This window comes from Lepidochelys olivacea (genome assembly GCF_965140295.1).
Source record: "Lepidochelys olivacea isolate rLepOli2 genome assembly, chromosome: 23".
In the NCBI taxonomy this organism is placed as follows: domain Eukaryota; kingdom Metazoa; phylum Chordata; order Testudines; family Cheloniidae; genus Lepidochelys; species Lepidochelys olivacea.
Window position 1 is genome coordinate 14,763,915 of NC_140433.1, and position 24,225 is coordinate 14,788,139.

At 69.8% G+C, this 24,225-nt stretch overlaps 1 protein-coding gene across 3 annotated transcripts; it reads right to left on the bottom strand.

The window, feature by feature from the left end:
- Window positions 1-4,087: 4,087 nt before the first annotated feature.
- GRIPAP1 (GRIP1 associated protein 1) lies at window positions 4,088-21,586 on the bottom strand. 3 transcript variants are annotated; one of them, XM_084612291.1, is made up of 26 exons: window positions 21,492-21,586; window positions 20,807-20,873; window positions 19,142-19,203; window positions 18,882-18,908; window positions 18,266-18,373; window positions 18,017-18,167; window positions 16,622-16,830; window positions 16,490-16,537; window positions 16,346-16,377; window positions 16,147-16,194; window positions 15,126-15,225; window positions 14,888-14,965; window positions 13,883-13,975; window positions 11,507-11,641; window positions 10,864-10,959; window positions 10,039-10,251; window positions 9,473-9,586; window positions 9,248-9,325; window positions 8,990-9,085; window positions 8,841-8,897; window positions 8,434-8,533; window positions 7,389-7,516; window positions 6,922-7,038; window positions 6,721-6,814; window positions 4,888-5,042; window positions 4,088-4,669 (listed from the first exon to the last, which is right to left on the bottom strand). In XM_084612291.1, the coding sequence occupies exons 1-26, from the start codon at window positions 21,531-21,533 to the stop codon at window positions 4,568-4,570; spliced, it is 2,550 nt and encodes an 849-aa protein (XP_084468417.1). In that variant the 5' UTR covers window positions 21,534-21,586; the 3' UTR covers window positions 4,088-4,567. The 3 variants fall into 3 exon arrangements, with proteins under 3 accessions (XP_084468417.1, XP_084468418.1, XP_084468419.1); XM_084612292.1 differs by lacking the exon at window positions 13,883-13,975; XM_084612293.1 differs by lacking the exons at window positions 13,883-13,975; window positions 14,888-14,965.
- Window positions 21,587-24,225: the final 2,639 nt, after the last annotated feature.

The following is a 24,225-nucleotide window of genomic DNA, read 5'->3' on the forward strand; positions in this document are numbered from 1 at the left end:
GAGGGATCTATAGGCGGTGGGGATGGATCTATGGGGTGGGGGAGGGAGGGATCTATAGGGGGTTGGGAGGGATCTATCAGGGGGAAATGTGGGGGGCAGAAGGGGAAGGGGGGAGCCGGGGGATTGAAGGGGCAGAGATGAGGTTGGAGGAGGGGCACCCCCAGGGCGGGGATGGGGGGGTCCAGATGACCCAGAGCAGAGGGAGCATTTGGGGGACTGAGCCCGGAGGGGGGTGGAGTCACCGGACCCCTCCCCCACAACAACTCCAGGCAGCTGAGGAGCGGTCCACAGACTCAGAGCCAGGGAGAGAACCCAGGAGTTCTGGCTCCCAGCCCCCGTCCACACCTGACATATCTGGGGGTCCCAGCAGGATCAGCACACGGGGTTAGTGCCCCTCACTCCCGACCCGCAGCCCCCGCTAGCCCGGCCCTGGGCCCCCCCAGCCCTGCTGGTGCCCCTCACTCCCGACCCGCAGCCCCTGCTAGCCCAGCCCTGGGCCCTCCCAGCCCTGCCAGTGCCCCTCACTCCCAACCCGGAGCCCCTGCTAGCCCAGCCCTGGGCCCCCCAGCCCTGCCGGTGCCCCTCACTCCCAACCCGCAGCCCCCGCTAGCCCAGCCCTGCCGGTGCCCCTCACTCCCGACCCGCAGCCCCCACTAGCCCGGCCCTGGGCCTTCCCAGCCCTGCCGGTGCCCCTCACTCCCGACCCGCAGCCCCTACCAGCCCGGCCCTGGCCCCCCCAGCCCTGCCGGTGCCCCTCACTCCCGACCCGCAGCCCCCGCTAGCCCAGCCCTGCCGGTGCCCCTCACTCCCGACCCGCAGCCCCCGCTAGCCCAGCCCTGCCGGTGCCCCTCACTCCCGACCCGCAGCCCCCGCTAGCCCGGCCCTGGGCCTTCCCAGCCCTGCCGGTGCCCCTCACTCCCGACCCGCAGCCCCTACCAGCCCGGCCCTGGCCCCCACAGCCCTGCCGGTGCCCCTCACTCCTGACCCGCAGCCCCCGCTAGCCCAGCCCTGGGCCTTCCCAGCCCTGCCGGTGCCCCTCACTCCCGACCCGCAGCCCCTACCAGCCCGGCCCTGCCCCCCCAGCTCTCTGCGACTTACCAGACTCCCCACCCCCACGTGCCCCGAGTTGCCAGTGTCAGAACAAACCCTTAATCAGCACATGGGAAACACGCAGCACTTAGAGCAAATCGATACCCAGAGCGGCTAAGAGCTGTTCAGTGAATGGGCTGAGAGCCAGGTCTGCGGCCTGGGCATGGGGGCACCGGCAGGGCTGGGGGGGCAGGGCCGGGCTGGCAGGGGCTGCGGGTCGGGAGTGAGGGGCACCAGCAGGGCTGGGGGGGGGCAGGGCCGGGCTGGTAGGGGCTGGGGGTCGGGAGTGAGGGGCACCGGCAGCGCCGGGGGGGCAGGGGCTGCGGGTTGGGAGTGAGGGGCACCGGCAGCGCCGGGGGGGCAGGGGCTGCAGGTCGGGAGTGAGGGGCACCGGCAGAGATTGGGAGTCAGGAGCTCAGGGCCGTTGGACCAGCCCCCTGCCCTGGGGTAGGATCAGGGCGGGTGCCCCTTAGAGGGGACAGGCCCCATGTGCCCTTCTCTGCTCCCCCAAAGCAGCCACCCCTCCCCCTTTCCCTGCTTGCGGCTGAGCCCGGTGCCAGCCACGGGCGTGAAGCAGGAATCTCACGACAGCTCCAGCATCAGGACCCTTCAAAGGCTCCCGGTGACAGGCGGGTGATGGTGCCCCCAATACGTCACCCGCCAGCGAGACGCGCCCCAGAAAAACAACCTGCTGCCAGAGAATCCAGCCCCCGCTCCAGCCAACAGCCGAGCCAGGGAGAGACCCAAGCATCCGGGCTCCCAGCCTTCCCGCCCCTGCTCTAACCGCCAGACCCCACTGCAGGGCAAAACGTTCTGAGCCTGTGACTTGCTGTTCATTCTGCCATGACCCCAGGCGGGTGAAATCTCCGCTGCCCTGATTCCCACCCCGCCCCCCATCCTCACACCTGCACCTTCAGTGCGGGAGGTCCCGAGTGTCCGGGCAGCTGCCCCACCCCAGAGGCGGCTGCATCATCGCACAAGGTCTGCCGGCTCTGGGGACAAAGGCCTGTGGGCCCATTGATGGTCGACTTTGCTCAGGGAAAGAGGTAAAAGTGTCTGTACCTTGTTGATCCCATGGGCCCATTTACCCTGGTGTCCTGGCTAAGGTTGATTTTCCCAAGGGCCCTGCACCCCCAGCCAGACACCAAATATCCTGCCTCCTGCTCACCCTGCTGCAGTGGGATCCAAGTTCGATACCAGCCCGGCTCTGGGATGAAATCCAGTGGCCGGTAGTTCCGCAGGCCCCCCCACCAAGGGAGTTTCCAAACTTATCAGCTGTTTGGTCTCCTTCCAGCGCCCCCTGCTGGCAGAATGGCAGAGATCTATGGGGGCTGAGGACCCAGGCGGGGGGTCTTTGCCCTGTGCCGACACCCCGCCCCCCCCAAGTCCTGCCTCCCACCCCTCCCCCTTCCAAATAACAGACATTCACTTCTTGCCAGAACTCACCTCTTTATTGTGCTTTGTAACTTTTTGGACAGAATTTAAGCTGCCACGTGACTGGCTGATGAAAAGCTGGCCTCCCATTGGTCAGGAGGGTTCTCTGTCCCGCCCCCTTCCCCCCAGGCCATTGGATTGTGCGGAGGAAAAATAGTCTATAAATAAGACGGGGGGCGGGGCGGACGGTACAGCGGGTGGGGGGGGGCCAGGGCCGGGCTGGCAGGGGCTGCGGGTCGGGAGTGAGGGGCACCGGCGGGGCTGGGGGGGGCCAGGGCTGGGCTGGCAGGGGCTGCGGGTCAGGAGTGAGGGGCACCGGCGGGGCTGGGGTGGGGCCAGGGCCGGGCTGGCAGGGGCTGCGGGTCGGGAGTGAGGGGCACCGGCGGGGCTGGGGGGGGGGCAGGGCCAGGGGCTGCAGGTCAGGAGTGAGGGGCACCGGCGGGGCTGGGGGGGGCCAGGGCCGGGCTGGCAGGGGCTGCGGGTCGGGAGTGAGGGGCACCAGCAGGGCTGGGGGGGGGCAGGGCCAGGGGCTGCAGGTCAGGAGTGAGGGGCACCGGCCCAGTTGCGGGGGAGGCGGGGCCCCACCCCACACAGCTGGGGCGGGGGGCATTGGTGACATCACCAGCCCATACATCGATATTTCATTGTTTTCCTTCCCCCCGCTGGACGCCCCAGGAGCGTTGGCGAGACGGGCGGGGGCGGGATCCTTTCTGGGCAGCACGTTGATGCCAGTCTGAGTCCGCCCCCCAGGCTGCCAGTGCAGAGATGCGGCCAGCTCTGGGGTGGGGGCGGGCTGGGGGCCAGCCCCCTATAACACCATGTGGGGACGGCTTGCCTGGCGCCAAGGCGGGGGCCGCGCTGGGCCGGGGGCTGGGAACAGCTGCCCGGGCCCTCCAGGATGGTGAAGTTACCTAGAATCGCCCCAGGGGGAATTAACCCCGGACGCCTCGGTTCCTGCCCTGACTGGGGCTTCGGGGCCCAGGGTGGAGGAGTTTAAGGACAAACAAGATTAGGGCATTTCCCCCCCCAGGAGAGCGCCTGCCCCTCTAGGCCCCCCGCTGAGCCCCCCACCCAGGCCCCTGCCCCAAGGCGCCCCCCAGCCCTGCCAGAGAACAGCAGCCCCTCCCCAGCCCCCCCCCACTGACACCGGGAGCCAGGGGCCAAGTCCACGTCTTTATTGTCGCCGTAGCGAGTCGCGGCTCACGTCACCACCCCCTTAACCCCCCAGAGCCGGGGGGGCAGGGAAAGTGCAGTCAGAAGATCGGCCAGGCCCCCCACCCGAGCCAAATATACACAGCACGTCCCTCGGGGCCCCCATCGCACAGAGGCGAGCGGACTGGGGGGGGGACTTGCATTGGGACACATGTGGGAGGGGCTGGGGGGCAGAGCAAGTCCAGGGCAGGAAAGGGGGGTAAAGGAGGCGCTACCCCACGGGCAGAAGGGAGAACCGCCAAAAGATGAATAGGGGCCCCTCATTCCCACCCCCCAGCCCCACGGGTGCCCCTCACTCCCACCCCCCAGCCCCCACCCCCCAGCCCCACCGGTGCCCCTCACTCCCGCCCCCCAGCCCCACCGGTGCCCCCCGCTTTCCCCTGCTGGTTCCCCCTCCTGCCAGGGGAGGTAGCACCATGAAACCTCGCCTCTTTCCCGTGCTTCTTAGAGGGCCGGTGACCCGCCCGCCAGCCCCCCAATCCAGGGATAAAGTCTGGGGGTGGCGGTGGGGGGTGGTGTGCAGCTCGAAAGGGGCAGGATCTAGGCTGGGGGAGAAGGGGTTCAGGTACCCAGAGGATGGGGGGGAGGGAGCTCAGGTGGGGACAGGGCCCCCCGCCGGCTGGGAGGGGCTAGAGGCAGATGGGGCAGAGGACGATGAACCATCAATGGAGCTGGGAGGACGCGAAGGGTTAAAGGTCCTGTCCCCACATAATGTGGGGGGGGGGTAGGAAGCTGCTGGCCAGGTGGGGGGCAGCGCTTGAAGCAAGGGCATGGGGTGCCCTGGGAACAGGCAGGTCTTGCCCCTGGCCCCACCCCCTGGTGTAGTGGGGGGTCAGCAGGCCCCGCCAGGGTCAGCACTGGCGGGGGCGGGCGGGGGGAGGGGGACGCACTCCTTGCTGAGCCGCACAATCTCCTGGGACAGGACCTCCAGGTGCTGGAAGAGACGAGGGGAGGGGTGAGGGGCAAAGAACCCAGGAGTCCGAGAGCCCCTGCCCCCCAGGGGAGAGCGCCCCAGGGGGAGGGGCTCTCCCCCAGCAGGTGGGGACAGGCACAAGAGGGTGCTTGCCCCACGCCCCTCCCCTCCCCCGGACTCTACCCCCACAGGCTCCGCCCCTCCCCAGGACTCCGCCCCCACAGGCTCCGCCCCCTCACCTTCTGCAGGTGCATGTTCTTGGTGAGCTGCTCCTCCAGCAGGTTCTGCAGCTTCTTGTTCATCTCCCGCAGGTTCTCGTCGCCCGGCTTCACCAGGTCCCGCAGGACGCTGCCCAGGGTGCTGCGGTCCAGGGGCCCGTGGGCCGCCGACACGTCTGGGGGGCAGACGGGGGAGGGGTGAGCCAGCCCCCCACCCAGCCCCCACAACACCACAGCGGGGGGGCTCTCCCGGCGCCGGACAACCAGCTGGGATCGGATAGGTGGGGCGGGGGGAGGGAGCCAGAAAGATAGGACCCAGGTGTCCTGGCGCCCCTCCTCTGACCACCAGCTCCTCCCCCCAGAGCCGGGGAGAGAACCCAGGAGTCCTGGCTCCCAGCCCCCCTGCTCTAACCGTTCTTGCACAGTGGTGTTTAGTGGCTTGGGGGGGCTGGGAGCCAGGACGCCTGGGTCCCCCCCACGCAGGGCAGGGCAATGACAGAGGAAGGGAAGGAGCAGGGAAGGTATTTTTAGCCATCATTAAACATTCAGGGCCGGAGCCGCCCGCTGCCAAGCCGAGGGGAACACGACCCCACTGCAGCTATTTACACCCAGGGCTGCGGGCCAGAGCCGCCCGCCAAGCTACCGCTCCCGGCTCCCTGCCCCGCCCCAGAGGGGGCTGCATCTCCCCCTGGGGCAACAGACCGGAGGGCGCAGCCCTGCCCACTTCCAGCCCAGGAGGGCAGACAGAGGTGATCTAATTGGGGGGCCCTGGGCAAACGCTGGGCCTGCCAAGCCCCCCTCCCCGCAGCACAGCGCCCAGCCCTGCCCTGCGAGAGAGGGCCCCCCGCAGCACCCCCTGGGCAGCCCTGTGTCCCGGGGAGCGGCTCCCACCCCGCTCAGTGCGGGAGGCACCCAGCTGCGGGGGGCCGGGGGACGCAGCGCCAGGCCTGAGCCAGGCGGGATCGATTCCCGGACCCACCTCTGGCCCAAGGTGACCGAGGCTGGAGGGAGCGGAAGGGGACTCGCCCAGCAGCCCTTGCGGAGCCGCGGGCCGGGGAGAACTCCAGGGTGCAGGGACCCGGCCCAAGGGTGGGGAATGGGACATGGAGCCTTTCCCCTGTAGGGGGCGCCGACTCCGAACTGCCCCCCAGCGGGGGGGCGGCTGACGCAGGGGGCCAGGAAACAGGACACAGGGCAGCAGAGCGCTTTGCTTTCCTTCCATATCAACAGAAGTGACTTGAAGAAAACCTGATGGGGCTGCAGCCACCTCTGGGGTGGGGACCTAGGAACGGCCACATATAAACGCCACATGAGGAGGGCTCATTTGGTGCCAAAATGCAGCCACCTCTGGGGCAGGGCATCTGGGGAACAGCCACACACAACACCACACAGGGGTGGCTTGCTCAGGAAGGGTTGGGGGTATGCAGGGCCCATCCCTCCGGCCTCAGGGCTGGAGGGGGTGACCAGCCTTCCCCAGAGCCCCGTGGAGGCCCCCAGCAGACATCCAGGGCGGCCGACACCTGCACAGTCCCGCTGGCCATGCCCCGACCTGCCGCCCCCACCGCACCTGAACTCACCGGGGGGGGGGGAGAAGAGGAGAGTGGGGCAGGGGTTTCCCAGCATGCCGTGCAGCAGAAGGCCTCCCCCCTGCCCTGGCTGAGATGGGACACCGTCACGGCTCCCGGCCTCGCAAAGTCTGGGACGGCTGGCGATGAACCCAACCCACTGGGACAGGGAGAAACCCCCAGCCCCCATTCCCCTCCCAGAGCCAGAGGGAACTCAGGAGTCCTGGTGCTCAGCCCCCCCGCCCCCAACCACCAGACTCCGCCCCCTCCCGGACACCGGGGTCCTCACCGATGCGACTGTCCATGACGTAGGTCTCAATAATGGCACTCTTCCGGCACAGATCCTCCGCCATCGAGGCGCTGCTCACCTCCAGGTGCTTCACCTGTGGGGCAGGTCAGAGCCGGAGACATCGCCCCTCACTCCCGACCCGCAGCCCCCAGCCCTGGTCCCCCCCACTCCCCAGCACCCCCCGTGGGGCGGGGCCGGTACCTTTTCCTCCAGCATCCACTTCTCCTGCTGCATCTCCGCCAGGCGCTGGAAGAGCTCCGAGATCTCCTCGTCCGACAGGTCCGCGGGGCGTTGGGACTGGGGGCTCCCCGTGTTGGACTGGGGGGCAGAGAGAGGGGGGAGGGGCTGTCCTGAGTGCTGACGGGACCCCCAGGGAGGGAGGTAACAGGGTGTGAGGGGCGGGGTTTGCAAAGGGGATGGGGCCTGGGCATAGTCTGAGGGAAGTGGGGGATAGGGAGTGGGGAGGGGAGGAGCCCTAGCATCAGGGGCGGGGCTAGCAGCAGTGGCCACACCCCCCCAAGCAGGGAGGGAGGGGAGGAAGGAGCAGAGGGCTGTTGGGAGCCCGCACAAGAAGCCCCACCCCTTTAGGAGGGAGGGGGAGCAGAGTGTGGGGGCGGGGCTTGGTACAATAGAGGCCCCACCCCCAAGCAGGAAGCCCCGCCCCTCACCTTGGTGCTGCCGGGCCCCGACCCCTCCTTCATGATCTCCCGGTAGCTGAAGGACGAGATGCTGCTGCTGTCGCCCGTCTGCACCCGGCTGGGGGAGCTCATCTCGGCCAGAACCAGCTCCTCGATCCCTGTGGAGACAGGGCATGGAACCCAGGAGTCCAGGCTCCGCCTCCCCCCCAGAACCGGGGAGAGAACCCAGGAGTCCGGGCTCTAAGCGGCCGCACCCAGGGCTCGTTCGGCCAGGTGACAGGGGGACGCGATGAAGGCTCTGAGCTCCGGGGAAAGAGGAATGAACGGGTCAGGCCCAGCAGGCAGCCAGGCCGGGAACGGCGCGTCCGCGTCCAATACTTGATCTCCCGTTTTCTGCTTTTCACTTGACCGTGGCAGGAGCGTTTCTGCATCTCGCCGGGGGGCTGCCCCCCCGCCCCGAAAGCCACTGAGTCAAACACACTCTCCTCTGGGGTGATCCCCACGTCCCTCCCTGCTCTAAAGCTTGCTGAGCTCTTGGCCTTCAGGGACATCATGTGGCGAGGAGTTCCGCAGGCTCCGCCTTTGAAACTGCCCCCTTCTGCGACGCCTTGGCAGACTGGAGAATGGTGGGGCTGCCCCCAATGGTGGAAGAGGGAACAGTGCACAGGCTGTGCTCCCATCGCCCCCTACAGCCCAAGACCACCGCAGATTCGCTGTGCGCCTGTCCCCTCCAGCTGCCTCGCCCCAGAGGCGGCTGCATCTCAGCACCAGAGCAGCCGTCCCCGTGTGCTGTTGTGTGTGGCTGTTCCCCAGCTGCCCCGCCCCAGAAGCGGCTGCATCTCAGCACCAGAGCAGCCGTCCCCGTGTGCCGTTGTGTGTGGCTGTTCCCCCGCTGCCCCGCCCCAGAAGTGGCTGCATCTCAGGGCCGGATGAACCACGTTCATGCAAAGCAGCGTAGGAAGGGACTTGGAATCCTTCAGAAGCAGGAGGTTGAGGGGAAGGTCCCGTGTCCCGTTCCCTGCCCCCCTGGGCCAGCCAGTCCCCAGCCCTGGGGCCAGCGTCCTTCCGCGCTCACCCGTCCGGGTCTTGCTGTTGGTCAGGATCTCCTGCAGTCGCTCCTGCAGCTTATCCGCCCGCTTCCTCTCCAGCTGCAGCTGCCGCTTCAAGTCTTTGAGCTACGGAGAAGGGGGGCAGCGAATTGAAAGGGCCGGCGGGCCCGGTGGCCTGGGGGCGCAGCCCTGTGCTGAGGGGGTGGGGGGATGGGGCAGGAAGCAGGGACATTAATAGGGGAGCGCACCGCTGTTTAACCCCGTCTCCCCTCTGCATGGCAGCAGCTGGAGGGGGCCTGGGGGCCCCATGACCTGCCAGTCCCCCCCCCCGACTGCAGTGCATCAGAGGAGCGCCCGGGCTCCGTCCCGGCTTGGAGGGCGTGGGGATCAGGACTCCTGGGTTCCATGGGCGGGGCCGGAGGGGGCCACTCACACTGGCGCTGCCTTTCTTCTCCAGGATGCGCTGTCCGTCCATCGTGTCCTTCACCTCCTGCCAGAGATGGGGCGGGATCAGTGTCACCCCCAGCCCCGCCCCGCCCCGGGGGGCTCCGGGGCCGGAAGGGAACTGGGGCAGCCCCTCACCTGTCTGAGCCGGCCGATCGTGGCCACGTGCTCGTCCCGGGAGCTCTCGGCCACCCGCAGCTGCTCCCTGGCGGCTTCCGCCTCTTGGGCCTTCAGCTGAGGGGAGGGAGAAGCAGCCCGGGGTTAACAAAGGCCTGCCTGTCCCCCAGATGATGCAGCCACCTCTGGGGCGGAACAGCTGCGTATAGCACCACAGCGGGTGAGCGCCTCGGCTCGGAGATGCAGCCACCTTTGGGGCAGGGCAGCTGCCAGTCGTACCTTCAACTCGGCCCCGTGGTGCTCCTTGCACACTCGAAGCGCCTCTTCGTGGTCACGCTGGTGCTTTTCAATCAGCTCCTGCAATGCAAGACGGAGACGCCCGGAGTGAGAACGGCCAGGGATATGGGGGGCGGGGACGGACCTGGGGCCGGTCCCCTCCAGGGGCCGCTGGCTCCCACCCGCCCCAGGGCAAGCGACAGGAATGGGACCCGGGGCCTCTCCCACCTCCGCTTCCTTGAGCCGCCGCTCGAACCAGCCTTTGGCCCCGTCCATGGACTGGATTTGCAGGCGGAGCTCCTCCACCGTCTGCCGCGAGCTCTCCAGCTCCCGGCTCCGGGCCTGCGGAGAGAGCCACCATCACCGCCCGCCCCTCAGGCGGAGGGGCAAGGTGGAGATAAATCTCTGCACTAAGCATCTTCCCGTAACTTCCATGACTGTGTTCGGTCTCTATTTTCACACATCTTTGTATCAGACCCTTATGCAGAAAACGTTGAATTGAGCCCTGGTCCAACGTTCGATAAAAACGTCTTTTCGCTCGGCGTAGAATAAGATGCCCCCGTCCCTCTTAATCAATTGCCCTGTGGAACGAGCGAGGGGGGACTCATGTGAGCCCACCCAGCTGGGGTGGAGCCCATGGGGCTGAGATGCAGCCAGCTCTGGGGCGGGGAAGTGGGAACAGCCGCACACGCCGCCGCACGGGGAAGGCTCGCCCGGCGCTGAGATGCAGCCAGCTCTGGGGTGGAGCAGCTGTGTGTAAAAACTCTGGTCCGCACAGGGCTCCCCCCCAGCACCTTCTCCTCCTTGAGCTGCCCCCGCAGCTCCTCCTCGTGGCGTTTCTTCTCCTCGTGCAGCTCCCGCAGCTCCCGCTCGTAGCGCGCCCGGACGCCCAGCACCTCCTTCTCCTGCTGCACCCGCAGCACCCCCAGCGCCTCCTGGTGCCGCCCCTTCTCCTGCTGCGTCTCCACCGCCATCGCGTCCAACATGGACTTCCGCTTCTCTGCGCTCTGTGGGGAGGGACCCCGCTGAGCCCCCCCGCGGCCAGGGGGGAGAGACCGCGCCGAGCCCCCCCCCCCACGGCCAGGGGAGAGCCTCCCCCCGCGGCGGCCAGGGGAGAGCGCCCCCGTGGCCAGCCCCCCAGGGACTGGCCGCCCCAAGGGACTGGCCCCACTGAGGCCCCCTGCAGCCAGGGGAGAGCGCCCCCCGCCGAGCCCCCCGCCCCCGCGGCGGCCAGGGGAGAGCGCCCCCGTGGCCAGCCCCCCAGGGACTGGCCGCCCCAAGGGACTGGCCCCACTGAGGCCCCCTGCAGCCAGGGGAGAGCGCCCCCCGCCGAGCCCCCCGCCCCCGCGGCGGCCAGGGGAGAGCGCCCCCGTGGCCAGCCCCCCAGGGACTGGCCGCCCCAAGGGACTGGCCCCACTGAGGCCCCCTGCAGCCAGGGGAGAGCGCCCCCCACCGAGCCCCTCCCCCCCGCGGCCAGGGGAGAGCGCCCCCGTGGCCAGCCCCCCAGGGACTGGCCCCACTGAGGCCCCCTGCAGCCAGGGGAGAGCGCCCCCCGCCGAGCCCCCCCCCCCGCGGCCAGGGGAGAGCGCCCCCCCCGAGCCCCCCGCCCCACCTCTCACCTTCCTGGCCTCTTCTAGCTCCAGCAGCAGCTTCTCCTTCTCCTGGCCCAGCTCCTGCAGTTGCTCTAGGAGGCGGCTGTTGGCTCGGACGGATTCCTGGAGTGTGTGGGGGGCGCGGGGGGGGGAACGACACAAACCAGGCCCCGATAAATCTGCTGCCCCCCACAGCTCAGACAGGGCCACGAGCGGCCGGGCCAGGGGACAGCGACACCCCAGCTAGCCCGGGGCCCTGTCTCCCGGAGCAGCCAGTGTGGCAAGTTCAGGGCCAACAAACGGAGCAGGGCGAGTCTGGGGAAACCCCGGCTGACAGAGGTTTCTGGGTTGCCCTGAGCCACTCGTGCTAATCGCTGGGCCTGACCTCTAGCTGCTTCTCTGGCCTGTCTGTCGCCCTGGGACGAGGAGTTCCGCAGGTGAACGCAAGAGCGTGGCTTCCCGGGGGCATTAACTGGTGGCCTGACCCTTCCATGGGGTAACCCCCTGGTTTGGGGATCCTGGCAAAGGGCAGAGTGGGCTGCTCCTTGATTGGGAACCTGGAGCCCACCCCCCATTGATAACTCAAACTGGTGCCCTCCGGGGGCAGAGCAGGGCCCTGCAGGCCCCACGGGCGGCGTGAGCCCTCCCCAGGTGTCCCGTCTCCCCCCACCTGTAGCTGGGTGTTTAGGTCGTCCCGCTGCCCAGCCAGCGCCTCCTTCTCTCTCTCCCTCTCCTGCAGCTCCAGGCCGAGCGCCGCGCTCTGCTCCCGCAGCAGATTCAGCTCCTGGGTCTTCGACGTCTGGATCTGAACAGCAGGAGAGGAAAGACGCTCGGCCTGGGGAACTACCCGCCACCGGCCCGCGGACGGCAGACCAGCCCCCACCCTGCTGCGCTTGACCAGGGCCAGTTAACTCCGGCATCTCCGAGGACAGGGAAGGAACCCAAGTCGCACTGACACTGGGAACCCGCCCTCAGCTACGGCACACCCCACAGCACTGGAAAGGGTCGGGAACGCCCAGACAGCAAGTGAGGGGTGCGGGCGCCAGCTAACGGGGGAGTCCCCAGTGGCTGGGATAAGGGGAGGGCTGAGCGTGCCAGAGCCTGGGGGACACAGACCGGTGGGGGCGGGGGGAGACTGCCCCCCTCCACCCCGGGGATAAGGGCAGAGAATAGACCAGAGGGGACACGGACTCCAGACGCAGGGAGAAACGCGGATTTCCCAGGCCAGGCGCCGACAGAGGAAAGAATCCAGCAAGCAGGAGAACCAGGGCATTCAGCACAAGAGCATCACACGCCTTTCCTCGGAGCGCGGCCAACACGGGAGGGCTTGCCCAGCGCGGAGACCAGCCGCCTCTGGGGTAGGGAGCAGCCGCCTAGAACGCTGCATGGGGACAGCTCCCCGGCGCGGAGATGCAGCTGGCTCTGGGGTAGGGAGCAGCCGCCTGGAACGCTGCATGGGGACAGCTCCCCGGTGTGGAGATGCAGCTGGCTCTGGGGTAGGGAGCAGCCGCCTAGAACGCTGCATGGGGACAGCTCCCCGGCGCGGAGATGCAGCTGGCTCTGGGGTAGGGAGCAGCCGCCTAGAACGCTGCATGGGGACAGCTCCCCGGCGCGGAGATGCAGCTGGCTCTGGGGTAGGGAGCAGCCGCCTAGAACGCTGCATGGGGACAGCTCCCCGGCGTGGAGATGCAGCCGGCTCTGGGGTAGGGAGCAGCCGCCTAGAACGCTGCATGGGGACAGCTCCCCGGCGCGGAGACCAGCCGCCTCTGGGGTAGGGAGCAGCCGCCTAGAACGCTGCATGGGGACAGCTCCCCGGCGTGGAGATGCAGCTGGCTCTGGGGTAGGGAGCAGCCGCCTAGAACGCTGCATGGGGACAGCTCCCCGGTGTGGAGATGCAGCTGGCTCTGGGGTAGGGAGCAGCCGCCTGGAACGCTGCATGGGGACAGCTCCCTGGCGCGGAGACCAGCCGCCTCTGGGGTAGGGAGCAGCCGCCTGGAACGCTGCATGGGGACAGCTCCCCGGCGTGGAGATGCAGCTGGCTCTGGGGTAGGGAGCAGCCGCCTGGAACGCTGCATGGGGACAGCTCCCCGGCGTGGAGATGCAGCTGGCTCTGGGGTAGGGAGCAGCCGCCTGGAACGCTGCATGGGGACAGCTCCCCGGTGTGGAGATGCAGCTGGCTCTGGGGTAGGGAGCAGCCGCCTGGAACGCTGCATGGGGACAGCTCCCCGGCGCGGAGACCAGCCGCCGCTGGGGTTTCGGGCAGGCAGCGAAGGAGAATCCCGGCCACAAATCAAACCCCAGCTGGGCGCGAGACGGGGTCAGAGGTGCCCCAGCTGCGAGTCCCGCAAACTGGGATTTGGACCAAGACCCTGAGCTCGCGCCCCCGGAAAGACTTAGAACAACTGCCTGGGGGAATTAATGACTCCCCCCGACGCCCGGCCATGACTGCCAGGGGAGAGAGCCCCCTGCCGAGCCCCCCACCCTGCTCCCCGCCCCACGGCACCCCACCCCCACCCAGCGCCCGGCCCTGACTGCCAGGGGAGAGAGCCCCCTGCCGAGCCCCCCACCCTGCTCCCCGCCCCACGGCACCCCACCCCCACCCGGCCCTGACTGCCAGGGGAGAGAGCCCCCTGCCGAGCCCCCCACCCTGCTCCCCGCCCCACGGCACCCCACCCCCACCCGGCCCTGACTGCCAGGGGAGAGAGCCCCCTGCCGAGCCCCCCACCCTGCTCCCCGCCCCACGGCACCCCACCCCCACCCGGCCCTGACTGCCAGGGGAGAGAGTCCCCTGCCGAGCCCCCCACCCTGCTCCCCGCCCCACGGCGCCCCACCCCCACCCAGCGCCCGGCCCTGACTGCCAGGGGAGAGAGCCCCCTGCCGAGCCCCCCACCCTGCTCCCCGCCCCACGGCGCCCCACCCCCACCCGGCCCTGACTGCCAGGGGAGAGAGTCCCCTGCCGAGCCCCCCACCCTGCTCCCCGCCCCACGGCGCCCCACCCCCACCCGGCCCTGACTGCCAGGGGAGAGCCCCCTGCCCCAGCAGGTACCTGCTCTAGTGCGGCTAGATTGGTTCTCAGGGCATCGTTCTCAGAGAGAATCGTCTCTACTTGCTCCTGGCTCTCTGCGCTCTGGCAGGCCACCTGCCCCCGGGGGGCACGGAGCGGGGAGGGGGAGACGCCCCAGAGACAGAGGTAGAAAGAGAAGAGATGCAGGTTAACACAGAGAACAGCCGAGAAGGAGGAGGAGGAGGAGGAGATGAACGGTGGCAACGCATCCCTGCCAATTCCCCATCTGGTCCTCAGTTTCCCCAGCTGTACCTCACGTGTAACACCACTGCTGTCCTACGGCTGGGGCAGGACAGGGCCACCACAGCCGGGAGACGGCGCTGTTTGTACGTTCACGCAAAGACGCAGCAATCAGGGTTAAAAAAAACCACTAAGAAAATATCCGTGAACTGCAAAATTCAACATGGGACCTGGGGTTGGCGTGAAACAAGATCAACTTCAAACCCCCAAGAAACGAAGAGCCCAAACCCCGACGTGAAACGCAGAACACGCCCCAGCCCCACGGGGAAACGAAGGGCCGAAAGGCCAGGCCCCCCGTGACACCCAGACCAGCAGGGAAAGGGGGCGCCGGACCGTGGCCGTGAAACGGGGTTAACGAAACACAGACAACAAGGGAAAACCCCTGGGGGGCGAAGCGGCTGCCCGTGGGAACCCACGGGAAGGGGCTGGTCATTTGTGAGGAAACAGGAACCCAGCAGACGAAGCAGAGGGAGGAGAGGGGAAGAACCAAAGCTGGGCTGGGTCCTGCCCCCCGGCTGCCCAGCCCTGGGGAGGTTAGATAAATGAGGGGTCGGGGGCTGGTTCCCCACATGTTGCTCCCAGGGAGGCTGCAGGGAAGCGAGAACGGCTGCTATCCTTGACACGGCCCTGGAGGGGACCAGATCCCAGCCCCACCCAGAGGACCCAGGAGTCCAGGCTCCCAGCCCCCTCTCCAACCAGCTAATCCCACTGCCTCCACCCCGGGGAGGGAGCTCCCCGGGGGCTCACCTGGTCCTGCAGCGCGTGAAGGGCGTCCGCGTGCTCCCTCTGCCGGCTCTGCAGCTGCTCCTGCACCTGGGCAGCGCTCTGCCGGGGAGAGGGGGAAGGGGTGGGACAGAGCCCCCCCAGGATCCCTCCCACAAACCACCCCCCGCCTCCTGCACACCCCTGAACCCCCACGTACGGAGCCCCTCCCCACCCGGCCCAGCTCCTCCCCGAACCCAGAGCCGGCCGGCCGGGGGCTCACCTGTGCGGCTGCCTGCAGCTCCTGGTGCAGTTTCTGGTTGCGAAGCTGCAGCGATTTCAGCTCCTCGTCTCTCCTCTGCTGGACCTCCGCCAGCTTGGTCCTGGGGGAGGAATTCCGGGGATGGGGCCCCTCACGCTCAGGGAAGGGGAGAGAACCCAGGAGACCGGGCTCCCAGCCCCCTGCTCTAACCACTAGACCCCACTCCCCTGCCAGAGCCGCAGGGGAGAACCCAGGAGTCCAGGCTCCCAGCCCGCACCGCCCTGGCTGATGCCATGGCCAGTCAGGGCTGAGCACAGCCTGCCCCCCAGCCGCAGGCCCCGAAGGAAGGGGACATTCCCAGGTGCCCGGCGGGTGGCTGCCGACACAGGCCCCTGCGGACAGCAGCTGCTGCCGCCCACCCATGCGTGAGATGCGGCTTATTCCACCCTATTGATCTCGGGCCGTTACGATACGGTGCCAGGCTGTGCCAACCGCAAGCCGAGTGAGGCCTCACCAGGACCCAGGAGTCCGGGCTCCCAGCCCCCCGCTCTAACCACGAGATCCCACTCCCCTCCCAGATCTGGGGAGAGAACCCAGGAGTCCTGAGGCCAACACAACAGGGTGGGAGAAAACGATGGACTTTTAACCATTTCCTTGACGCCCTGCGGGACCAGAGGCAGTTTGGAGCAGAGGGAGTAAGAACTCTGTGAGTCCATCCCCTGAGCTCGGGGGGGGGGGGTCCCCTGCGCCCCCTGCTGGAGGAGGGGGTGGGCCCTGAGCTGGGGGGGATCCGTGTCCCCCTGCACCCCCTGCTGGATGAGCTGGGCCCCGCGCCGTGTCCCTCCCCGCTGGGGGGCCGGACGGAGGCAGCCAGGGACCACGCGGGGGCCCGGCCCCAGGCCCCGGCAGGCTCGGGGGCGTCTTGCCTGCGGCTCGGGGGGGGGTTGCCCGCGGCTCGGGGGGGGGTTGCCCGCGGCTCGGGGGGGGGGTTGCCCGCGGCTCGGGGGGGGGGGGTTGCCCGGCCGGTGCAGCCACATCTCACCTGCTGTCGTTGTAGAGGGCTTCCTTCTCCCCCTGCAGCCGCCGGAAACTAGGAGACAGACGCCGACAGTCACCCACCACGCAGCGGGGGGCCTGGTTATGGGGTGCGGGGCCTGTCCCCTCTTGGGGGCCCCGGCTCCCCCGCTCTAACCACCAGCCCCCCAGAGCCAGGGAGAGAACCCAGGCGTCCTGGCCCCTACCTCTCTTGCTTTTTCTTCAGTTTCTCAGCGAGCTGCAGCGAGGGAGAGAGGAGGGGGACGCCGTCAGGAAGGGGTCACCACGGAGCCCCACCCCACCCCACAGCCCCCCCGCCCCCCGGCTCAGGGATCCAGGGTCCCACTCGCCTTATTCAGCTCGTCCTGAAGCTGGGAGATCTCCACCTGCTTGGCCACCTGGGGAGAGAGCAGGGGGGGTCAGAGCCAGGGGAGCCCCCAGCCCGGGGCCCCCCCACCCCTAGGGCCGCGCCCCCCGCTGACCTCCAGGCTCTGCAGCTGCTCCCGCAGCAGCCTCTTCTCCTCCCGCGCCGTCTCCCACTTCAGAGCCAGCTCCGAGGGCAGGGGGGGGCCGGGGCTGGCGCCCGGCGTAGGCCCAGCCACGGCCTCTCCGGCGGGGCCCTGAGCTTGGGGGGCGTCCCCCTGCCCCTCGGCCTGCCGGGCCACCTCCTTCTCGAAGCGCTCCTGCAGGGCTGTGGGGATCCGGTTACTGCCCCGCTCCCGCCCCCCCCGCCTGCCCGCCACCCCTCATTGCCGGGGAGAGCGCCCCCCGCCCGGCCCCTCCTGCCAGGGGACAGCGCCCCCCGCCCCTCTCCCCACCCACAGCGCCCCATGGCGCCGGCCCTTCCTGCCAGGGGACAGCGCCCCCCACCCCTCTCCCCACCCACAGCGCCCCATGGCGCCCGGCCCCTCCTGCCAGGGGACAGCGCCCCCCACCCCTCTCCCCACCCACAGCACCCCATGGCGCCGGCCCTTCCTGCCAGGGGACAGCGCCCCCCGCCCCTCTCCCCACCCACAGCGCCCCATGGCGCCGGCCCTTCCTGCCAGGGGACAGCGCCCCCCGCCCCTCTCCCCACCCACAGCGCCCCATGGCGCCGGCCCTTCCTGCCAGGGGACAGCGCCCCCCACCCCTCTCCCCACCCACAGCGCCCCATGGCGCCCGGCCCCTCCTGCCAGGGGACAGCGCCCCCCGCCCCTCCCCCCACCCACAGCGCCCCCCGCCCAGCCCCTCCTGCCAGGGGACAGCGCCCCCCACCCCTCTCCCCACCCACAGCGCCCCCCGCCCGGCCCTTCCTGCCAGGGGACAGCGCCCCCCACCCCTCTCCCCACCCACAGCGCCCCATGGCGCCGGCCCTTCCTGCCAGGGGACAGCTCCCCCCACCCACAGCGCCCCCCGCCCGGCCCCTCCTGCCAGGGGACAGCGCCCCCCACCCCTCTCCCCACCCACAGCACCCCCCGCCCGGCCCTTCCTGCCAGGGGACAGCGCCCCCCGCCCCTCTCCCCACCCACAGCGCCCCCCGCCCGGCCCCTCCTGCCAGGGGACAGCTCCCCCCGCCCCTCTCCCCACCCACAGCGCCCCATGGCGCCGGCCCTTCCTGCCAGGGGACAGCGCCCCCCACCCCTCTCCCCACCCACAGCCCCCCATGGCGCCGGCCCTTCCTGCCGGGGGACAGCGCCCCCCGCCCCTCTCCCCACCCACAGCGCCGGCCCTTCCTGCCGGGGGACAGCGCCCCCCGCCCCTCTCCCCACCCACAGCGCCCCATGGCGCCCGGCCCTTCCAGCCAGGGGACAGCGCCCCCCGCCCCTCTCCCCACCCACAGCGCCCCATGGCGCCCGGCCCTTCCTGCCAGGGGACAGCGCCCCCCACCCCCAGGTTACCTGCCACGTTTTTTTGCAGCGCCTTGTTCTCGGCCTGGAGCCGCAGGAACTCGCCGGGCGGGGGCCCAGGGGGCGGAGGCTCGTCCGGCACTGGGCCCCCCCCCTGCATCCTCTTATTGTCGGTCTCCAGCTGCTCGACCTGGGAGCACAGCTGGAACGAGGGCAGCAGAGGCGGTCAAAGGTTAACTAACCTCGCCGTCTCCCCCATGAGCCCCCCGGCTCTGAGAGCCCGGCCCCCCGGCGCGGTACCTTGGACAGCTCCCGCACCAGCGCGCTGTTCTGCAGCCGGAAATCCTCCTCCTGGCTGTGCAGTTTGCTCTGGAGCATCTCGTTCTCGCTCAGCAGGGCCTCCACCTCCTGGGGGGCGACAGGGGTCGGGCCCAGACCGCCAGCTCTGCCCCCCTCCGGGGCACCGAGCCCCCCCCACCCCCAGCTCTGAGCCTGTCCAGGCCACAGAGCCCCACCCCCAGCCCAGCCCCCGGCTCTGACGCCCCCCAGGGCACCAAGCCCCCCCCCAGCCCAGCCCCCGGCTCTGCCCCTTCCCCACCTGGATCCCCAGGCCACCCCCACCCGGCCCAACAGCCCCTAATTCCACCCCCCACTCATTCCATTCCCTCCTCCCACAGAGTCCCAGAGCTGGGCACCCCAACAGCAGTCGAGCGGCTGAGTGGGTAGGGTGCCAGCCTGGGGCTCAGGACTCCTGGGTTCTCTTCCCGGCTCTGGGAGGGGAGTGGGGGCTGGTGGTTGGGGTGGGGGGAGCCAAGACGCCCAGATGCCACAGTGACAGGCCTCACGCTGGTCCCGGTGACAGATAACCACCCTGCCCGCCCGAAGCTTTCCCGCCCCGCCAATGGGACGGCCTCACCTGAGCCTTCTTGCTTTTCCCCAGAGCCTGCAAAAAGAGAAGGGAAAAGTCTGTAACTAAAAACACTGGGGACCCACAGCTTCCCTCCCACCCACCCCAGAGGCGGCTGCATCGCAGCACCAGACGAGTCTTCCCCAGGCAGCGTTATGTGCGGCTGTTCCCCAGCTGCCCTGCCCCAGAGGTGGCTGCATCTCAGTGCCGGGCGAGCCCTCTCCATGTGGGGACGCGCGAACGCCCCCCAGGTCAGGGAGGGCAGGTACCTTCTGAGCCTTGGCGAGCTCCTTATCCAGAAAGGTGACACGCTGCCGGAGCCCGGTGAGCTCTGTGGGGAGAGAGAGACCAGGTCAAACGCCACGGCAAGATGTGCGTCCCTCTGGGGCATGGCAGCTCCATCCGGCCCCAGAGCAGGGACTGGCCAGCTCGGGGGGGGGGCAGGGAATGGGGCAGGGGCCTGTTCCCTCTGGGGGGCGCCAGCCCCCATCCGGCCCCAGAGCAGGGACTGGCCAGCTCGTGGGGGGGGCAGGGAATGGGGCAGGGGCCTGTCCCCTCTGGGGGGCGCCAGCCCCCATCCGGCCCCAGAGCAGGGACTGGCCAGCTCGGGGGGGGGCAGGGAATGGGGCAGGGGCCTGTCCCCTCTGGGGGGCGCTAGCCCCATCCGGCCCCAGAGCAGGGACTGGCCAGCTCGGGGGGGGGCAGGGGCCTGTCCCCTCTGGGGGGCGCCAGCCCCCATCCGGCCCCAGAGCAGGGACTGGCCAGCTCGTGGGGGGGGCAGGGAATGGGGCAGGGGCCTGTCCCCTCTGGGGGGCGCTAGCCCCATCCGGCCCCAGAGCAGGGACTGGCCAGCTCGGGGGGGGGCAGGGGCCTGTCCCCTCTGGGGGGCGCCAGCCCCCATCCGGCCCCAGAGCAGGGACTGGCCAGCTCGGGGGGGGGGGCAGGGAATGGGGCAGGGGCCTGTTCCCTCTGGGGGGCACCAGCCCCCATCCGGCCCCAGGGCAGGGACTGGCCAGCTCAGGGGGGGGGGCAGGGAATGGGGCAGGGGCCTGTCCCCTCTGGGGGGCGCCAGCCCCCATCCGGCCCCAGAGCAGGGACTGGCCAGCTCGGGGGGGGGCAGGGAATGGGGCAGCGGCCTGTCCCCTCTGGGGGGCGCCAGCCCCATCCGGCCCCAGAGCAGGGACTGGCCAGCTCGGGGGGGGGCAGGGGCCTGTCCCCTCTGGGGGGCGCCAGCCCCCATCCGGCCCCAGAGCAGGGACTGGCCAGCTCGGGGGGGGGGCAGGGAATGGGGCAGGGGCCTGTTCCCTCTGGGGGGTGCCAGCCCCCATCCGGCCCCAGAGCAGGGACTGGCCAGCTCGGGGGGGAGGGCAGGGAATGGGGCAGCGGCCTGTCCCCTCTGGGGGGCGCCAGCCCCATCCGGCCCCAGAGCAGGGACTGGCCAGCTCGGGGGGGGGCAGGGGCCTGTCCCCTCTGGGGGGCGCCAGCCCCATCCGGCCCCAGAGCAGGGACTGGCCAGCTCGGGGGGGGGGGCAGGGGCCTGTCCCCTCTGGGGGGCGCCAGCCCCCATCCGGCCCCAGGGCAGGGACTGGCCAGCTCGGGGGGGGCAGGGAATGGGGCAGGGGCCTGTCCCCTCTGGGGGGCGCCAGCCCCCATCCGGCCCCAGAGCAGGGACTGGCCAGCTCGGGGGGGGGGCAGGGAATGGGGCAGGGGCCTGTCCCCTCTGGGGGGCGCCAGCCCCCATCCGGCCCCAGAGCAGGGACTGGCCAGCTCGGGGGGGGCAGGGAATGGGGCAGGGGCCTGTCCCCTCTGGGGGGCGCCAGCCCCCATCCGGCCGGCTCAGGGGGGCGGGAATGGGAGACGCTGGGGCAGAAGCCAAGGGCCCCCCCGAGGGTGAGAATCAGTCTCAGTGACACCCCCCAGCCCCCCCCCGTTACCGGCGCCGCTTTTCCGCAGCTCGTCCGACAGCTGGTAGTTGTGGGTGCGGAGCTCCAGCAGCTGCGCCTGGGCACAAACACACGGGGGTCAGAGGGGGGCCCGGACGCCTGGGTTCTCCCCCCCAGCGCGGGGAGGGGGGGATCTGGGGGGGGGCCCGGACGCCTGGGTTCTCCCCCCCAGCGCGGGGAGGGGGGGATCTTGGGGGGGGCCCGGACGCCTGGGTTCTCCCCCCCAGCGCGGGGAGGGGGGGATCTTGGGGGGGGCCCGGACGCCTGGGTTCTCCCCCCCAGCGCGGGGAGGGGGGGATCTTGGGGGGGGCCCGGACGCCTGGGTTCTCCCCCCCAGCGCGGGGAGGGGGGGATCTTGGGGGGGGGCCCGGACGCCTGGGTTCTCCCCCCCAGCGCGGGGAGGGGGGGATCTTGGGGGGGGCCCGGACGCCTGGGTTCTCCCCCCCAGCGCGGGGAGGGGGGGATCTTGGGGGGGGCCCGGACGCCTGGGTTCTCCCCCCCAGCGCGGGGAGGGGGGGATCTTGGGGGGGGGCCCGGACGCCTGGGTTCTCCCCCCCAGCGCGGGGAGGGGGGGATCTTGGGGGGGGCCCGGACGCCTGGGTTCTCCTCCCCAGCTCCAGGAGAAGGGGGTCAGAGTGGGGGGGGGACGAGCCGGACACCTGGGTCCCCCCCGCACCTGCAGCCGCTGGAACTCCTCCGCCGACAGAGCCTGCGCCATCTTCCGGCCCCCGCCCGTCGGAGGACAAAAAACCGCCCCCCCCCGTCGGTGGCTGCAACGGTACGGGTGACTTTAAGGGCGGAGCATAGAGTTGCCTTGGGCGGCCGGCGAGAGCGTCGCACGGAAGCAGGAAGTGGAGACCATAGAGAGGTGCCGGACGCCGCCAGGACGGGCGGGAGAGAGAGTCGCTCCCAGAGGCTGCAGGATCATAGAGTCGCATCCTTCGCCCCCGGAACCGGAAGTTGGGACCATAGAGACGTAAGGGCTCAAGCCGGAAGGAGAGAGCATAGAGGCGTGAGTGACAGAACGCCGCCCACCGAAAGGGTGCGAGGACCATAGAGACGGCCGGCGCGCGCGAAACCGGAAGTAGAGACCATAGAGTGGCGAGGGACAGAGCGTCGCTCGCTGAAAAACCAGCAGGGGCTATGATAGAGATTAAGGCGCCACCCGTGGGCAGAGCGTCCCCTGCTGAGCCTGGCGACCCGCTTTGGTCCTCCAGCGCCCCCTCCCCCAGCCCAGTTCGTGCCAACCATGAATTAGGATTAATTCACTAACCATTAGCGGCCGCTGGGCGGCGCCTTACACCCACCCATTACTGGGCCCCTTGCTGATTGGCCAGCCCCAGCCAGCCAAGGACCCCCAACCCCGGCTTGCCTCAGTTTCCCCTCCGCAGGGGCCCGGGCTGCCCCAAGCCTGGCGCGGGCTGAGCCCCGGCTTGCCTCGGTTTCCCCTCCGCAGGCTCCGGCGGACGGGCCGGGGGGCGCGGGCGGCCCGGGACCCCTGGGGACGGGGTCCCCGCTGCAGCCGGGGAGTCGGGCCTGGCCCGCGTCCTTCCCGGCCGAGGGGCTTCGGGCTCAGCCCTCGCCACGTCCCCGCGAGCCTCCCGCACGGCCCCGGCCTGCGCCTCGCTGGACCCCGGCCTCTGGGCGCCGGCGAACCTCTGATTCCCATGACAAATCCACCCTGCGGCGTTATACACGGCTGTTCCTGGGTTGCTCCGCCCCAGAGCTGGCCGCATCTCTGCGCCAGGGGAGCCGTTCTCGTGGGGCGTTATACACGGCTGTTCCTGGGTTGCTCCGCCCCAGAGCTGGCCGCATCTCCACGCCGGGGAGCCGTTCTCGTGGGGCGTTATACACGGCTGTTCCCCAGCCCCCCCGCCCCAGCGCTGGCCGCATCTCTGCGCCAGGGGAGGCGTTCTCGTGGGGCATTATACACGACTGTTCCCCAGTCCCTCCGCCCCAGAGCTGGCCGCATCTCTGTGCCGGGGAGCCGTTCTCGTGGGGCGTTATACACGGCTGTGTGACGAAGTGGGACTCTTCTTAATGTTTCCTCTGAATAGTGTGGGGGTGCCTCAGTTTCCCCTAGGCAGTTCTTAAGTATCTAGGGGGTGGGGTAAGGGTGTATGATCACTGCAGAGCCCTAGAGGGCAGGTGTGTGCAGGAGTCTGCACACAGAGAATGGCCGACACCCTGTTTCCTGGCACCTGATGGCCTGGGCCCTTCCCCCTGCCAGGTGAGAGCTGAAGGGCTGGAGAACAAAGGAATCAGGTGACCTCCTGGCCCGGGAAAGGAACAAAGCCCAGAGCAGGGGGGGGCTGGAGGGAGTTTCAGTTTGGGGCTGGCTGGGACATGGAGTGAAGGGCAGACGGGGTGTCTGGCTCACTGCCCCCCAAAATGGGCCCGGCTGAGGGGTCCCGTTCTCTGCACCTACAAGCTCTGTGTTAGACCCTGTTCCTGTCGTCTAATAAACCTTCTGTTTCCCCGGCTGGCTGAGAGTCACGTCTGACTGCGGAGTTGGGGGGCAGGACCCTCTGTCTTCCCCAGGACCCCGCCTGAGCGGACTCACTGGGGGGAAGCGCACGGAGGGGCAGAGGATGCTGAATGCTCCGAGGTCAGACCCAGGAAGGTGGAAGCTGTGTGAGCTGTGTGTCCTGCAGACAGGCTGCTCACAGAAAGGCGACTACCCCAGAGTCCTGACTGGCTTCATGGGGAGCAGTTCCAGAGCATCGCCCAGGGACTCCGTGACAGGCTGTTCCTGGGTTGCTCCGCCCCAGCGCTGGCCGCATCTCTGTGCCGGGGAGCCGTTCTCATGGGGCGTTATACACAGCTGTTCCCCAGCCCCCCCGCCCCAGCGCTGGCCGCATCTCAGCACTGGGCAAACCATCCCTGTGTGAACGCTGCAGGGCGTGTGCGTTTGGACGGACTCCTGGCCCTCGGGGTCGCTCCCGGACCCCCCCCCATTCCTGGCCGATGCGGGGTGGGGGTGGATCAGAGAGGAATTGTGGGTATTTACAGAGGGTTAACTGGGGCCAGGGAGAGCCCCCCTCTAATCCTCCCCCCCCCCCCGAGCACGGGGACGAGATAACCTGTCTGACCCAATTGTCCATCTGTCTGCATTGGTGGCCCCCCCGCCCCCCACACTGGAAGGGCGGGGACACTGCGGCTCGGCCTACTGGGCTGGCTGGGTCCATAGGGTGGGGCGGGGGGGGATCCCGGACTCCTGGGTTCTCTCCCTGGGAGTGGGGGGCTCCCATTGGGGTGGATGCGGCCACAGGTGAATTCCCCCACTGAAATATCCTGTGCTGGGGGGGTCTCCCTGCGACACCCCCCCAGCTTCTCCCTGCCTGAGACCCCCCCACAGGAGACCCCCAAACCTCACTTCTTTCAAAGAGACTTTATTGGACTGTCCTACC

Bases quoted from the DNA above. Each gene is read 5' to 3' on its own strand.
- GRIPAP1 (XM_084612291.1), bottom strand. From the start codon at position 21,533: ATGGCGCAGGCTCTGTCGGCGGAGGAGTTCCAGCGGCTGCAG. The intron at 14,966-15,125 runs GTGAGCCCCCGG...TCTCCCCGGCAG, and splicing joins AGCTGCAGGCAGCCGCACAG to AGCGCTGCCCAGGTGCAGGA. The intron at 5,043-6,720 runs GTGAGGACCCCG...TCTGCCCCCCAG, and splicing joins CGTCATGGACAGTCGCATCG to ACGTGTCGGCGGCCCACGGG.